The 18,078-nt window shown below is 40.0% G+C and overlaps 2 protein-coding genes across 2 annotated transcripts in view; one reads left to right on the top strand and one right to left on the bottom strand.

Annotated features, from left to right (window-relative positions):
* The first annotated feature begins 203 nt into the window (after window positions 1-203).
* Window positions 204-2,607, top strand: tmem229a (transmembrane protein 229A). The gene has a single exon (XM_072267894.1). It carries the CDS (start codon window positions 215-217, stop codon window positions 1,253-1,255), a length of 1,041 nt encoding a protein of 346 aa, XP_072123995.1. The 5' UTR covers window positions 204-214; the 3' UTR covers window positions 1,256-2,607.
* The window catches only part of LOC140202709 (ADP-ribosylation factor-like protein 8B-A), a 105,509-nt gene continuing 89,708 nt past the window's right edge, over window positions 2,278-18,078 (bottom strand). The window contains exon 7 of the mRNA XM_072267895.1: window positions 2,278-8,937. Within this exon, the coding sequence (XP_072123996.1) occupies window positions 8,888-8,937 (50 nt within the window). The 3' untranslated portion in view covers window positions 2,278-8,887. The remainder of the gene's footprint in view (window positions 8,938-18,078) is intronic.

Raw genomic sequence — 18,078 nt, 5'->3', positions numbered from 1 at the left:
ATACACAATCAAAACTGCTAACCTTTCCGCGAGGGCAGAGAGAGAGTGAGAGAGGCGGGGTGGTGGGGCGGGAAAAGGAGGGAGGTGAGTTCGTCCTTAACCTTGCCCGCTTGCTTTTGCAGGTTTTTGTTCTGAAGTGCAACTCCGCGGGCTGCAGGCCTTCATTTGAGGGGTGCGGAGGGGAGGAAGCGCCGAAAAAAAGAGCTAGGAGATAATGAGCAGCAAACGCCGCGAGGGTCAGCGACTGCTGTCAGCGGAGCGCGCCCAGCAGAGCAGCAAACGGAGCCGGCTGGGCGCGTCATTCTCCCCCCGGCTCAGGGACCTGTCCGGTGCTGAAAGCGGCGGCCGCGCCAGCTCCACTCTTCCTACTTGGATGCGCCTGTATTTCTACGGGATGCACGGGATCACGCTGGACGTCCTGCTGTCCTCCGTGCAGCGCTTCGCGCGGACCAGCGATCCGAAGATGCTGGGCTACTCGTCGCCCTACCTCGCTGTGCTTCACTCGCTCTCCCACCTGGCCCTGGAGAAACTCTACCTGCAGGGAAGGAACTTCCAAGGGCGGCCCGTGGTCTTTCACCTGCTGCTCTACCCCTCGGTCTACGTGGGCTTGCAGAGCCTGTTGTCCACGCTGGCGGAGGGCTCGGGCTCCTCGCTGCTCACCCTCCTGCTGCACTACCTCCTCGCCCTCTACGACTCGCAGCTCTTCCTCAAGGGCTTCCTCCGCCTACAGTGTTGCTGCCGCCGAGCTCGGCTGCCCGAACGCTTGCCCTCGCCCCGGGGTCTCCCTGGCTCCCTGCGCTTTGTCTTTTACGGGATGCACGGATTCTTGGACGAGATCTTCTTCACGTCCATGTTCAACCTGGTGGAGAACTCGGACCGCAGGCTATCGGGTCACACGTCGCTCTGGTCCTTCCTCATGTACGGCAGCTGCAGCTTCGTGGTGGAGAAGCTCTACTTCTATCTGTACTACCGCCTCGGCTGGACCACTTGGCAGAGGTTGCCCGTGTACATCCTCTTCATCTACACCTGGGAATTCACCTGGGGACTGGGGCTCCGCCACTACGACGCTTGTTCCTGGGATTACTCTCACTATCCGCTCAACTTCATGGGCCTCGTCACCTTAATGTACCTGCCTGGTTGGATCGTGCTCAGTTACTACCAGGACGTGTTGTCTAACGTGTTACTACGTGTGCAGTGTGCCAAGAGCAAAAGCTCCAAGACAGTCTGCAGCAATGGCAAAAGCAAAGAATCCTGACTCAAGCAAGAAGCTGATTTTTTAGTACATCTGAAACTAACGGGAGTTTTGATAACGATTGGGATATATTTTAATAAACGGCGGAGTTATGATTAAATATTTAGCTTTGCATAAGACTGGTAAATATTAACGATCATCAAATTGATTGCAAGCCGGCTTCCAGCGGACGCATGTTCCCTTTCATTGATAGCAACTCTCCAATTGTAATTGTCCGTCCATACTCTCACGGCCCACGGTGTTCAAGGTGTGCGTGTTGTGGCTATAATTCCAGAATCTGCTGAGATCTGTACTTACAGTATAACCATCACATTATCATGTGTTCAACAGCAGACATTGCTTGCAGTAGTGTTGTAAATCTCACGTTGAGTAGGTTTAGTTTAAAAAATAGCAACCGGGGAAGATCTTTGCCAGCCAAGCTGCCTGGGGCATTGAAACCCAATTTGAAAATCATTTATTCCCTGCCATATTGATTAACAGCACAAAGAATTGCTAAAAATATTTTTAAAAAACAGATCAGTAGTTAGTCAATCAGAATGGTGCTACGAGAGACTTTCTTAACACCTCATGGATGAGGCGAAGTGAATCCCAATTGGATCCAAAATGACCAATCCAACCCAACTTGGATGCGTAGGGTGCACATTTAGGTGAATTTGGGACGTTCTCCAGTGAATAATGGAAGCACTATTTCCTATGACTGTACCACGTGTTTTATACACCTGACGGTATTTGTAATCAGCCACATTTAGGGGGCTACAGATGAGTTTTTTTTAAGTCAATGAAACCCAGTCCCTTTGAGAGCCACACCTTTATTCTAATACTCTAAATGCTACAATTTGTAATTCCAAACAAAAGAATTGTATGTATATTAATTTTTAAATGTTTGATTGTTCTTAGGCTAATTTTATTAAACATAATTGAAGGTAGATGGTGAAATCTCCACCTCGGCTGAAAACTTCCTCAAATCACTGTTTTTGTATTGGTCTATAGACATCAATATTGTTTCTCTAACAGATGTTAACCACACCAACTATACTTTAGTACTGTACTTTTGTGGATTTATTTGAAGGATACATATATCTTTTTTTGCAATATTGTTTGATAACAACCATATGTCACTGTGTTATTACAATACTTAAGTTAAAAAATCTCTACAATTTTGGCTTCAGTACAGAGAATAAAACAAATACTTATATAAGAGACTGTAAACATGCTAAGGCCACAGTTTAAATCTGTACATTTTGTGTCAGGAAGCATAAACAGAAATTAATCCATATATTTATTTCTTATTAAAACAGTTATTCATAGCTGAAATAGTGTGAAGTTTGTATTCTGCGGGTGCCGCCACACTCATCATTGCAGAGCATCCAGGACTTCCATATTCAGTCAGTTTGGGAATTCCAATGGATTAATTAGAGATTTGTGCATTAAATATTCCAGCATGATTTCACACTGCCCAATATAATGCTTTATTTCCTCTTTCGGTTCCTTAAGGTTGTTATAACCAGGGTGACAATGGGGACAAGCTCCCACCACCTATTAAATGCTTCCAATGGCGTGTGCCTCAAATAGGCTCTCACAACCAAGTCCAGCTCCTGGCCTTCACATGTGGCTTAGCTACTAAGCCCAGCAGAACTGTTTCTACTGACAGGAGAAGGGGCAAAGGTAGGTTACTGGCACCTTAAAACCAGTCGCTTCAGGCAGATGGGGCTTGTGAGCTGTGATTGACAGCTCATTTAGGAGAAGGAAAACTCATCTCAAACCTCCGCTGCCTTCTGGCTATACACACTCATGGGGAAGGCTTCGGGAGTAAACCCAGAGAGAAATACCCAGAGCTGGAGTCCCTAAGGCAGTCCTACTGGCAACTCCTGCGATGCTACTGGTACCAAACTTTGTCTGTCTCTGCCATTCCTTTGAGTTCATCAGATGCGTGGAGAGGGAGAGCTTGCTACATGGGCAACAGCTTGCTCTCCAAATTGTACTACCCAGGCTTGCATATCCAGACAGCTAAGACAATATCCATGGTCAACTTTGACCAACAGAAGCCTCAGACCTCAGATTTCCTCTTCGTGCCTCTGATTATATCCAGTTTTTTTTAATACAAGGAAATATGCAAGGCTGATAAATCTACAATTCACAGACATCAGGGATGTTTTTTTTTCAAGTCAAATTCAGTAGATATTGTAAACTTTACAAAGGCATTTGATAAGGTGCCACACCAAAAGGACTGGAGAAGGCAAAGTTTGGGGGGAGGGGGTAGGGTGGATTGGCGTTTGGTAATGATGGAGCCTGTTAAGATACTAGGATAAGAGAGTATAGGCTTGTTATTTTCAGGTTGATGAGCTTCAACAATTGGGATATTGTAAGGATCAATGGTAGGATCATAACTACTCAGACTGGCAAAAGTGCATGGATATGTCCTTTGATGGTACATACAGAGCCTGTTCTACAATTATCCTGGGCTTCCTTGTCAGAAACTGAGAACTTGCTGTTAAGAACATGTGTTAACTGATGTAACAGTAATCCTGTGTTAAAACAACATTGGAATGATGGCTAATCATTCTTCATTCCAAAGGTTTGCTTAAGAAGAAAGACTTGTAATCAATTTTAATGACTTGGCTGAAGGAACAGGGTGTAGTTGGGGTTTATGATGATGTGAAGTGGTAAAATGTGACAGACAGAAATATGTAAATAAGCCAGAGAATGGGCAAAATTTGCAGAAGGGATATCCATTTTGTTAGGAGAATAGGAAAATGTGCTCTTTAAATAGTTCTACTCAAAGCTGCAATAGAGAGAGATCTGGGTGTCTTCATTCATGAAGCACAACTTAAGCATATAGATACAAGCTGCAAAAGGAAGTACAATGCTAACCTCTGTATAATTAAGGCCAGTTTATAAATATCTTGAATGTAACTGTGCTGTTTACAAGTAATTGACACTGTTTACCTCAGGTCACCTTATTATTGGAGACACACACTTGCATTGGAGGTACCTCACAGGTTCACTTGGTTAATTTCTGAGATGAGGGCATTGCTTTCTGAGCGAAGTCTGAATAGCTAAAGCCTATACCCATTGGTTTAAAAAGACCGATAATATCACTGAAGTATATAATATCCTGATGGGATTTGGCATGATGTACTCCTTCAAGGGGAAATCTAAAATTGTGGGGGTGGGGAGAAAGAAAGATTAAACTTCAGAATAAGGAGCTATCCATTTCCTACAAAGAACAGGAGAAATTTATTCTGTCAAGGGAGATTTCAAATCTTTGGAATTCTTTACCTGAGAGATCTATGGAGTCTGATTCACTCAATCGTATTCAAGGTCCACTTTGATTTCTGATTTACAGTGGAGTCAAGGTTAAATCTACAGATGAGAGAGTGGAGCTGAGATTAAGTCAGCTGTGTTTCCTTGAATGGAGGAGCAGCTTTAGAGAGTCATATCATGTTCTCCTGTTTCTTATTTTTAGGAATCTGAAAGGTTTGGTTGGCTTATAAACCCTAGATTGTAAATATTCAACATGCAAGCTATTTGGTTCATATAACATTCTATAATAACTATTTCAATTTTAAAATAGGCAGAATATAAATTTAACCTGTGGTCAAAATATATATATGGACCATGCTGATCAGAAATCTGAATTTGCTGATGACTGCTGACCTCTTTGCAGAGTTCTCAGTCTCCTTGACAAAAAAAAAACAACCATGTCACCGAATAAAAAGGCTGCATTACCAAACTGTAAATGAACAGTCAACCTGTCCTTACAAAATCAGGTTAGTGAGTGGATGATGTTAAACATCAGTATTGGATAAAACTAATTCTGTAACACATAGCGAACCCTGAAAATAACAGAATAAATTTGCATCTAATCCACTGTTCCACAAATTCATCACCTCATTTTGAACGTGTTTGTTCCCATTAACTAAAAAATTGTCTTCTGTATTTGCTTAATCCTGTAAAAATATACAGATTTTCAGAACTGAAGCAATCAACCACAAGAATCCAGTCTCTACTTGAAATAACAGTACTTAAGATTCATCTCAGTTTTTTAATAGCATTACATTTCATTGTTATTATAGAATTTATAAGTTTAGTCTGTAAGTATACACAAACTTTTCTACCACGACTATCAAGGAAATAAAAATTACTGAACTTTAAAAAACAAGTTGTTCCAGTCAGCAACAGTGTGAAATACCCAGACATATTGCAGTGGCAGATGCACATAAACATTAGGTGGAATATTGAGCAATACAAGGTCATCCTTTCAATATAAAAGCTGATCAAGAATAGGGCCTACTGATTGCTAGTATGTTAGATTCTTGGTTAGAATTATACACCATGGAAGGAAACACTTTGATTGATTCTGATCATGGGGACTCTTGAAAGAACTACCAATTGGTTCAAGTCCCCAGTGCTGGACAAACAATAGAGAACAAACGAGACTACATGGTCCAACTGATCCATGTTTGGATCTTGTACTCCCAATGGGCCACCTCAAACCCTACTACTCCTAAGCCTCCTTGTATTAGCATTCTATTTCTTTCTCTCTCATCAAATGCTGCTTGTTTCGAAATACTTTGACATTTTAGTTAATACAAGATTATATGATACATACTGCAGCATAATTTGAGAGAATACATAGTGCATAAACCAGCAAAATGAAATGTACATTAAAACTATTTCAGAAAAATATTCAAAAAGTAATTGGAAATTGAAATTGTATTTTGCAGAATGACTGTAACAATGCATTGGACTGAAAGTGTTACACAACTATAATAGATCAGATTGAAAGCATGATTCTGGTAGTAGAGAAATACAAAGTTCACCATTTAAAATTGAGTATAAGCATATCATCACAGTAGTTACAATGCAAATTTACTTTTGTTTTAATATAAATATGCTGAACAAGAAGAGCTTAGAGGTCCATCTTTATCCAGTTATTGTGAATATGATCTGAAATATGTTCTATATAGATATGAGAGTCGGTTGAATAGGTGGTGTTCCTGCAGAAGCAACTTGCAGGCATGAAAGAAGAACATGAGCAATAAACCCAGCATTTTACTGATGTATCCAGTTTAAAATTTACATGCCACAGCACTTAGTAATAAAGTTAAATTTCAATTACAACAAGTAATTTTACTGAAGAATTGGAGATGTTCCAGGCTTCATGGAATTGTTGTAATGGTGCAATCAAATCATCAAATTTATTTAATTACTAAACTGAAAAATGTAACTGACAAATTGTATAAAGCAAGTTAAACACATTGCATCTGCACCTTGTAGCAGGGGTTCCCAACCATTTTCATGCCATGGACCTCTACCATTAACCGAGGGGTCTATGAACTCCAGGTTGGGAACTCCAGTAAGTGACATGAACTGCAACTTGCTGCTTGGGTCCTGCAAATGAGCTTCTAACCCTTAAAAAAAAAAGGAAATTCATTCTCAACATTAACTGCAGTTATTTCGAAATTTCAACACCTCAGATTTTGCACATTTATTGAGATTTTATCCTCTTTAATAAATCAGAATGTTCATTTAAAAACTTTTAAGGATGCATTAAATAAAAATCTATAAAATATAAAACAGTGCCTTAAACTGTTATGGTGATTTAAGCATAAAGTAATTTAATTGTTTTAAAAATGTTGGCAATTATTTGTTTTACTATTGAAAAGGAATGAAGAAATCTTATTGAACAGAAAACCATTCAGCTTTCAGAACAGGAAATTCTGGCACTAGAAATGTTATCCATTTTCAGCAAACTTTCCCTCCCGTCTTTCTAAAATGGTAAGCACCTTTCACTTAGTTGCGATATTGTGTTCAGTAAACATCAAACATCAGCTTGTATGCTACAAATTCAAAAGCCATTCCAACCAAACACAATCCAGTTTGATATCAGTGGAATGCTAAGTAAGTGCTAGATTGTCACAGGTCTTGTATTTTGGATGAGACTAACCAAGGCACTCCGTCAAGAATCAAGATCGCAGCTGTTTAATGAATGAGGGCATTCTCCTGAGCCCAAACCATTAATTTTCCCTCAACTAACATAACTAAACTCAAATTAAATATCTTTGTTGAAAGGAATCAGTAAGACAGAATGGAATGAAACAAAGATTTTGTAAGCATTGAACTGACATATTTCATTGTAGGTCAACAGATGTTTGTCCTACTAATACTGCAATAAACAATTTTTACATTGGCAAAAACATTCTTAAGTCTGGTGACATAAGAGACAGCAGAAACTGAAATCTGGAGTGAGAATTATGGTGCTGAGTGAACTCAGTGGGTTGAGCAGCACCTGTGTAGTAGTCCTGATGCAGAGTTTTGACCCAAAATGTCAACAGTTCCTTTCCCTCCAAAGATGCTTCTTAACCTGCTGTGTTCCTCGTTTTGATCATCAGCATCTGTTAGGAAATGCTTAACTTCACGGGCACCAAGTTCAAGTGCTAGGCAACTCATATGTACTAGACAATGTTACATTAATTAAATGTACTTTCAAAATTTATCAGGGAATGAAAAAAAGGGAGAGAAATGTGAAAGTGGCAGAAATTTATTACTACAGAAGAGCAATCTTGTTTAAATAATGTAGTGTTTCCTCATTCAAAATGTATCAAAAAAAATCCTACTCAGTAAATACTACACCATTCTGGAGCTGATTGACTGTGATTGAAGACTGTTCAAATTTGTTCTTTTTCTGATAGAACTGATGTGACCCACCCTATATTTAGTTACGAAGTGTCCTGCAGCTATTACAACATTAATAGTAGGTCTATCATGTGCTGCACTGGCAAAGGCATCTGAAGAATACAAGATGGAACTGGGAGTGGTGTATATCATTACATGAATTTAAATCAATCTCCAATTTCCATCAAATCAATATCAACTGATTTCTTTTTACATGTTTACAAAAGCAAATAGTTGAGAGAAATTTAAAAATGAAAAAAAAACTGAGGATATCCTGCAGAGCTGAATATTCAAACAGTGCTTGACAGGAAAAAAAGCATTTTAGAGCTATTTCCAGTGTCTATATTAAGAGTGCAATCCATATCGCTGTCAAAATGGGGAAGTGAAGCTGTTTCTCCCAATCAACAAAAACTTACCAGCCTGCTCCAAAATCCACTCTCACAATATGATTATTCTTATTATAGTAGCAGCATTATCTTCACTGGTATTCAAATAATCCAAAGTTATTTTAAATAGAGCTGAGCAGTTTTGATCAGTAATCCTTCAAAGAAATAATGCATTGTATGAAAACATCACATGCAAAATGAAAAATACACAACCAGAATAAGCACCCTGTTAAATAGGGTATAGGCAATTTGCATTTTTTTTTAAACAGAGACATCATTCAAATAATGAAGCCACATGTCTGGGGCTTACATAGGTGGTTTGTGATTACTCTGCATTACTGTTGAACGGCACAAATCAATTTTCCTTTTAAATGTAGAAAATGGCCTGAAGTCAGAGGAAACCAAAAGGAGAAATCTTTGAGGTCCATAATAACAGGAACTGGGGGTGGGGGGGGGGGGTGGTGTTGAAAGACTCAGTCCCAGCTGAGTTAGGATTTGCTCTTCCAAACTTTCTTCCAAGGTATGTAGGATGGACAAGCTGTTTATGATCTTCTGCTAAGCAAGACCATTCTCAGCAACGCCTCGACTTGGAGTGCTGAATAAGCCACTGTAGTGTAATGTCTGCAATGACACAATTTAAGATGTGAATTACAGCATCATGTCACTATTTTTACATTCATGAACAAAAAGTACAATAATCCATAGAAGGATTTTACCCTTGAAATTCCTTAATATGAAAAAGCACATGGAAAACTATCGGGCTGTTTCACACTCAGATCAAATAAAACATAGCATCCCAACACAATAGAAATATTGAGTAAATTGCTGACAGCAATTGCAGTAACTTATTTTCTTTTTACAGGCATGAAAACTATTTTAATATCTAAGCAAACCTAGGGTGAGTTTACTATAATAGAAATGAGCCTTCAACTATGCAATGAAATTTAGCAAGCTAAATGCGATCCCAGACTTAGATACTATACACATAGAACATCTGTTCTACCTCCGAAACGATACACAAACAAGCACGAATGAACATGAGTGTGCAGCAAGGTGAATTGCTTCTCAGTTGCACATTTCCATTCATTAATACATCCTCTTAAGTTGGTTGTGAAGACAATGTCAAATAAGTATCATTTGTAAATTGAGTGGGAAAGGCAAGTAATGGCTGCTCTTTGACCTCTCTTTAACTCAGTGCAAAATAATGTATCACAAAACTATTCAATGGAATAAAAAAATTAAACATTAAATGAAAAGCATAAAGTCAATGTAGATCAACACACATCAAAGTTGCCGGTGAAAGCAGCAGGCCAGGCAGCATCTCTAGGAAGAGGTGCAGTCGACGTTTCAGGCCGAGACCCTCATTGAATTTCCAGCATCTGCAGAATTCCTGTTGTTTGTTGTTTGAAGTCAATGTAGATATACATTTTAAATGCTTTTTCTAACAAGTAGTCAAATGGAATTCTGTTAGGATTACAAACACACATTTTCCATTTTTTGCTGATTTAAAACTAACCCTCATTTTCCAACTTCAGCAACAAGTGCATTAGTGTAATAAATGGAAAAGACCTGGAGAATTAGCTGGAATATCTCTTAGTGCATTTTCATACATCAGTCAGTGCAAAGACTTGAAATGTTTTGTTTAATTTATGAGCTACTTATTTTGGATTTACATTTTAAATGCACCATGAACAGGAAAAATCCAGCAAATTTAAAACTTTCTAGTAAAGAAGCAATGGTATAGTACATTGGAGCACCATCATACAAAATTACTGTGTTGGATATAGAGTCCGTCCCCTTCACTTGTTACTGGGTTCTCAGTGACATCGCCCTCTGTCACATAGGACAGCACTCAAATTGAAAGTAGGTTAATTTCTTCACCCTTTCAGCTTGTACTGTTACTCCGCAGTCCTTCATTGTTTATATGTGTTAGATACAGACATCAACAATACGGATTGATAAGAGGTCCATTCTCCCCAAGACCAAATACATCGTTTGCTAGGAGAGGTATCATTTTTACAAAAATCGTCAACTGTTACTACTTCCCACTAAGCAATAAACCATACAAAGTAATGGGTTTCTCTGGCATTCAGATTAAATGTCTGGATCACTTTTACAAGAATAAATTCGTATCAACACAAATACTTTGTTTTCTTAGACAAAGCCACCCATTCAGAATTGTCACATATGCGCATACTGATACCAATTTTCCATACGTGATTAGTATTTCCCAGCCTTTTCCTTGAATGTACATCAATGCCAGACTCCTCATGGGGACAAGAATTGGAATGAGAAGTTGTGGCAAATATCCACTTCTCTCTCACCAGGGAATCCACCCACAGAAGTGCCCCAAGTTAGATCAAACAGAGAAAGAGCAGCAATTAACCAAAGTATTACATCATTATCATCCATTGATTTAACCGAGCTTAGAGAACTACTTTGTTTCTAAGACCATAAGTCATCGTAGCAGAATTAAGCCAATTGGCCCATCGAGTCTGCTCTGCTATTCCATCACATCTGATCATTTATCCCTCTCAACCCCATTCTCCTGCCCTCTCTCCATAATCAAACACCTCGTTAAGGTTCCTACAAGTATTGTTGATTTCTGGATGTCAATCAACATTGAAATAGTTATTGTTAATTTCCTAATTAACAGTAAGTATATTTCAAGTATACTGCCTGTAAGGAGTTTGTACGTTCTCCCCATGACCACGCGGGTTTCCTCCCACAGTCCAAGGTTGTACCGGTTGATAAGTTAATTGGTCATTGTGACCTGTCCCGTGATCATGCTATTATTAAATTGGGGGACGGCTGGGTGGCACGGCTCAAAGGGCAGGAAGGGCCTGTTCCACACTGCATCTCAATAAATCAATAAACAAACATAGCAGTGAAACAAACAAAGCTTCACAATCCAAGTTCCAGGTCATTCTCTTCATTTTCCAGAACTAGAACTAAAACGCCTTTCTTCCTCGCTGGACTGGGAAATGCTGAATAAGTAAGTTCTTTATATTTGGAATTCCACCCACCCACCAAACCTTGACCTTTACACAGATATTTTCCCAACCTAATTTAGCATTATTAAAATCTCCCTCACACTCACTGTTCTTGCGTCTGACAGCAATTTACCTTCCTACTATCTGGCAATCTGTTCTACAAAGCCAGTGGTCTGATAACTCTGCCAACTTGAAGCTTATGGGAACATCATTTTTTCAAACACTGTAGCAGTACCTGTAGTCAATACCTAAATCAACCTCCTTTAATTCCTTCCCTATACATTGCAGTCAAAAATATCAAGCGTCCATCCCTATCTTGTTTAGGCCAACTGTGTAGCTACCTCTAGTGTAATCTTAATTTTACTTCCACTTGCAAATACACTTTGTACGCCTGATTCTGTGTGTTTATATAGAAAAACTCCAAATCCATCTTACATCTGGGGTGGCACGGTAGCGTAGAGATTAGCACAAGACTTTACAGTACAGGTGAGCTGGTTCAATTCCTGCCACTGCCTATAAGGAGTTTGTACATTCTCCACATGACCATCTGGGTTTCCTCCGAGTGCTCCGGTTTCTTCCCACAGTCCAAAGATGTACCGGTTGGTAGGCTAATTGGTCATTGTAAATTGTCCTGTGATTAGGTGAGCATAAAATCGGGGGATTGCTAAGCAGAGTGGCTCGAAGAGCTGCAAGGACCTATTCCGTGTTGAGTCTCAACAAGTAAACACATCCTTCCCCATTTGATTTCAGATTTACCTAGTCATGTATAAGGATCCTACACTTTCTGAATGACTCTTTACTCTAATGTTTCCTCTTTCCCAGTTCTCTGATCGTCTTTTATCGACTCTCTAATTACTCCTGCTCTCATGTTAGTTTAAACCTTTCCTCATAATATTAGTACAGAAAGGTGTAAAATAGTTCATCTTGCACTATTCCCTTTCACTAACTCACTTGCTTTTGCTTGCATTCACCTGGACCACCATTATCCTTATGGGTATGCAATGTAGAAAACCAGTTTTTAAGTCATATGCTCCAAGTAGACTTTTGCACCCCTGCTTCATCCTGCCAGAGCAGCCAGACTACTGCATATTTACAGTTTTCCTCAACCATGGGCTCAGGGTAATCACCTGCTGAAATTTAGAGCTTTGTCAACCCTCCAGTGCTGGTACTGGACCTTGGCAAATGAAGGAAGCCTGTAGCTTCCTATGGCACATGAACTAGTGTGTGTTTAATGTTTCAAATTAAATCCCCAAAGAACGTTTTTCAAAAAGATTTAAAGGTTAACTTAAAACCACACATATTGAATTTTTCCCGTGATTCAAATGTTGGTGTATATTCATAAACTTGCTATTTCTCCTTCACCCGTCACTCCAGAGTAGATTGCTTTTGTAATGCAATAATCCATAAATTGCAAATGAATGACCCAATAATCCAGGGGTGTGGGTGGGGAAGGTGTTTGAATTTGTTTCAACAGTGTTTGGTGATGGAGAAATGCTGTCCAGGATGATGGGGGAACTTCACGCTATTTTTCAAATGGTGCCACAGAAAATCTGCCACCTATCCAAGTAAATTGGGAGGAAGCAGTATTACAGTACACCATCTTTGTCAAAGGCCAGCACATTGACAATGCAAAGTCAATTATTCCAGATTATGAAGTCACTTCCAGAAATATGTGTCCCAAGGAGCTCCACAGCACCACATGGCTTGCATTCGACAAGGTATTCGGCAAGCTGCAGAGTTCTTCTCACACTTATGTTTTCTTTGTTTTATATATATACTCCGCTGAATTTTATGTTTCTATAACAAGGTTGGTTGTAGTCTTCAATGACATAATGAGTCTGCATACAGCAGATAAATGTTACACTTCTATTGAAATACCTCAGCATTCGTTCATCCTGTATCATGTGGCGTGGTCTTAAATTTATGAGCATTCTGGGATGTTTTTAAACAGATGTGAATGGAGTTGAAACAAAACATACAGTATACATAGATATAATGAAGAAGTCCTAAGCTGCAATGACTTACAATGATTGACTCTGAGGTGATTTTTATTTATCAAGACACACAGTGTGGAATAGGCCTTCCTATTCAGTTGTATCATCCAGCAACTCACCCATTTAAGCCCAGTCTAATCACAATACAATTTACAATGACCAATTAGCCTACTAACCAGTGTGTCTTTGGAACGTGGGAGGAAACTGGAGCATGCAGAGGACACTCATGGGGAGGAACGTATAAACTCCTTACAGATGGCGTCGGGATTGAACTCTCTACTCCGATGCCCCAAGCTGTAATAGCTTAGTGCTAAGTACTACACTACCGTGGCACTGTGATGTTTTGGCAATGCTGGTCAGTGATATGATGGGTGTTGCTTCTACTGGAAACTTCCTCCGCAACCTAAGCAGCGTCATCTACAGATGGCCCTGACCCCTTGAAATGAAAATAGCCCTCAAATGGATGCTGTGATCTACCTGCCTCTTCGGGGACCTCTCACTAAACCTGAGCGCACATTCTCTGCCTTAGAGATCACCAGCAAATAAACAGCGACCGTAAGCATACTGGTGATCTTGTGCACGGGTACTCATAAGGTTTGCTAATTAAGTCTCAGCTGAGTAGCTAACCATTGGCAGTGGGGAGAAATCCAGCAAGAGCTTCTCAGTAAAGCCACCCGTTTCCAATGCAGAATGGCATTTCATTAAATAAGCCCAGCCACGTGGCACTGTAAATTATCACCACCTTTTTAGGAGATATTTAGAAGAGACATCATTGTTTTAATGGTACATAAAGGAAGCAAATTAATTATTTAGTCAAAAACGTTTGGAAAGAAAAGCATTGGGGTGGAATAAAAGCCTTCCATTAGTTTCCATTTTCTCCCTGTAGATCACAGTTAGTCCCCCCGAGACATCACAATTGTAGAGAGATACAGAACAAGCCAGGAGCTTTCTCATGTGCATGCACACACACACATAAAATACTAAAATGACCATTAAGCATTGTTTCATTTTGTCACACACACACACACACAATACTAAAAAGGCCATTAAGCATTCTGTTTGATTTTGTTCGGTTTTCTGAGCGAGAGGAAGGATTTGGGGGTCAATATGCCTGTTCTGCTTTGTTTTTTGTGTGGGGAGGGGACATTTTGGAAGTTGATGGTCATACTGCCTTTTCTTTCTTGGTTTCATGGCTACTCAGCGAGTATACTTTGTATACTAAGTGAACCTTTGAATTTAAATATTAATTTATGCTCATATGTCAACTTTTAATTGTTCTGAATCATGAAGTGACCAAGTTTGTTGAAAGTTAGTAAAAAAGTTTACAGATACAATGGACTTCTTGATAGTTGGTGTCAGTGTCACACAGAAAGCCAGGACTTTCTGAGCACGTCTCAAATCTGCCTTCTGGCCAGAACGGCTGTTCATGCACTTTGCCCACACACACACTTGCCTGGGGTCAATATGGAGGGCTAAATAAGCTGGCCACCCACCCTAGGGAACCCATCTGTGACAGATATTTGAGGATCTAGTAGCACACCTGCTACTAGATCCCCAAATATCTGTCACAAATGGGTTCCTCAGGTAGCACACTGCTGAAAGACTGTGGTTCCCACCCCAGGTGCTGGCCGAGCCCACTTTATCTCTGCCTAATGTTTCAGTAATTCTAAACCCCGTATTAACATACAGAATTTGCTTGATTTTCTTAAAGCATTACTTGCATATAAATTGACTTTTGTCTCCAGAATAGAAAGCCACACATGAAATCACTCTACACTAGAAACCCAGTGGATGCAATTTGAGCTTTCATCAGTGACTGATTTTCCCCATGAGATTCAGATCTAAAGATATTATTTGCTATCCCTGGAACATTGTAGGGAAAATGAGTCACAGTGTTGTGAGGTTCATCAGATTCAACAGCTTTCACCAGTCAGCACTGGGATCCCGACCTAAGGGGTTATCTTTCATTTAGTTAATTACCTTCAGTTCTTGTGCTACCACTGCCCACGTACAACCTTTAGGCAATTCACATCATTATGCTCCAGCTTTAAGATGCATATATGCAAATATACGTGTGTGTGTGTGTGTGTGTGTGTGTGTGTGTGTGTGTGTGTGTGTGCGCGCGCGCGCACACGCGCGCACGCTCCATCCAACAGATGCTGTCTCTAAACGTTTTGGATTCTTTTTTTTACCTTTCAATGAAGGCCTCGCTCTGTCAAGTGTGAATGACAGGTGACGTGCAATAGCTGTCCAAGCTAAAGAATTAAGCATGTACTACTGCTTGGAATTGAAGTGGGAGCAAAATCACCTACAGCCTGCAAATCACCCTTATAAGTTGAAGCAACTGGGAAGGATTGATGTGCAGTTGTTAGAGTGAAGTGTCAAAACCTGGAAACTAGATATTCAAATGATCTTTGCTATTCAAAAGGACAGAAAGGAAAAGAAAGTGTGTAGTTGAGTTGAGGCTGAGGTCAGTACAGTGAGGAGTGGTGATACCGGCTCAGTATCTCAAATACTATGGAAGAAGTTACTGGTGGGAATAGTAAATGAGCTGCATAACAGGTGTAGCCTACTGCATAAATCAATAAATAATAGGAACCTGTGTGGAAGGTACTGCAATAGTCATGCATGATTTTAATTATCATATAAAAAGTTCCTCGGCATAAACATTACCGAGGATCTCACGTGGTCTGTACGTACTGGCTGGGTGGTGAAAAAGGCACAACAGCGCCTCTTTCACCTCAGACAGTTGAGGAAGTTTGGTATTGGCCCCCACCACCCAAACTTCTAAGAACTTTCTACAGGGGCACAATTGAGAGCATCCTGACTGGCTGCATCACTGCCTGGTATGGGAACTGTACCTCCCTCAATCGCAGGACTCTGCAGAGAGTGGTGTGAACAGCCCGGCCCATCTGTAGATGTGAACTTCCCACTATTCAAGACATCTACAAAGATAGGTGTGTAAAAAGGGCCCGAAGGATCATTGGAGACCCGAGTCACCCCAACCACAAACTGTTCAGCTGCTACCATCCAGGAAACAGTACTGCAGCATAAAAGCCAGGACTAACAGGCTCCAGGACAGCTTCTTCCACCAGGCTATCAGACTGATTAATTCATGCTGATGCTACCGTATTTCTGTTATATTGGCTATCCTGTAACATTTATTATAAATTATTATAATTGCACATTTGAATGGAGATGCAACATAAAAATTTTTACTCATGTATTTGAAGGATGCAAGTAATAAAGTCAATTCAATTCAAATTGACAAGGTTCACCATGTGGATGAGTTCATAGCGTATGCTCAGGAAGCTTCATTAGAGCAATATGTGGAGGAACCAACTGCAGTGTAATATTGTAAATATATTGTTTGATTAAGCATTCTTAGTTTCCTTACATAATTTATTATGTATTATATGTAAATAGTACACACAAATGACATATGTCATTATGCCACTACCTTCCCTTTCTGTAAAGGGTGAAAGCAAGAAGTAGAGATAGGTCACTAATCTATCTGTAATGAGCAAGCTGTCCGTAAGAAAATTGTACATTCACCCTGTGACCACCTGCATTTCCAACCACATTCCAAAAAGAGGTATGGGGTATGTTTAGTAAGTTGTGGGCATACTATGTTGGTGCCAGAATCATGCCGATATTTGCAGGCTGCCCCCAGCACATTTCCAGAATGTGTTGGTCATTGACTCAAACAACACATTTCACTGCATGTTTCAATGTATATGTGACAAGTAAAGCTAACCTTAAAGATTTAGGTCTTAAATCTACCGGAGTGAACAATGGTGGCTCCTTAGTGACAGTGAACAGTGACGATGCTGAGATGAAACCTGAAGCTTTGGCTCCAGTTAGTTAACTACTTGAATAAAACTTCAATAAATTGAAAGATGGAAATTGCAGAGCAGACAAAGAGGAGAAATAACGCACCAGATCCTCAATCAAGAAGATTGTGCTTCAAGACTCTAATTCTGGACCCTTTTGGCACTTTGCTGGAGGAAGAAATTTGACCAGAGAGATTCAAACACAAAGCTGCATAAATCTGAGAGTGACAAGTGGAGCAGCAGTTTGGAAGGAGGGGGCATTTTAAACAGAAGCTGATGATTGCAGTTTTGAAAGATAGAGACCCTGGGTAATGGAAGCATTCACATATCAGTTCACAGAGCTGCTACGAAGCAAATTGATAGGCAAAAATTTAGTGAAAATTAGTCTCGAGGGACCATGGATATAGAGATAGAATTGAAAGAAAGGAGTATCTTAGTGGACAAGGGGAAGGTGGAAGCAGAGTTGTATGATGAAGCAACAGAAGCCACTGAATGAATCACCATAGTTCTGGTTACGAAGAAGTCACTCTGACAAACATGAGGGAAAAAGGATTCAGGTGTTTAAGAATCTGCTGGAGAAAAAGAGACAAAGACCATCAGACATAGGAGCAGAATTAGGCCATTTGGTCCATTAAATCAGCTCCACCATTCAATCATGGTTTATTTATTATCCCGCTCAACCCCATTCTCCTGGCTTCTCCCCATAATCATTTATGACCTTACGAACAACCTTACAACTACCATCTAGGGCAATGAGTTCCACAGATGCACCATCCTCTAGCTAAAGAAATTCCTCCTCATCTCTGGTCAATTTTGCTTTTAAGAATAATCTAGGAATAATGGAAAGGGTTGGCAGAACAGCGTGTCTCAAAATTCTCTGGAATGACTTTGTCTTACTGTAATTAGCATCATCGAAAAGAACTGTCTGTGGTACTGAAGAGT

Source organism: Mobula birostris, chromosome 9, assembly GCF_030028105.1.
Source record: "Mobula birostris isolate sMobBir1 chromosome 9, sMobBir1.hap1, whole genome shotgun sequence".
In the NCBI taxonomy this organism is placed as follows: domain Eukaryota; kingdom Metazoa; phylum Chordata; class Chondrichthyes; order Myliobatiformes; family Myliobatidae; genus Mobula; species Mobula birostris.
The sequence above is the reverse complement of the archived record's forward strand: the minus strand, read 5'-3'. Positions and strand labels throughout refer to the sequence as shown.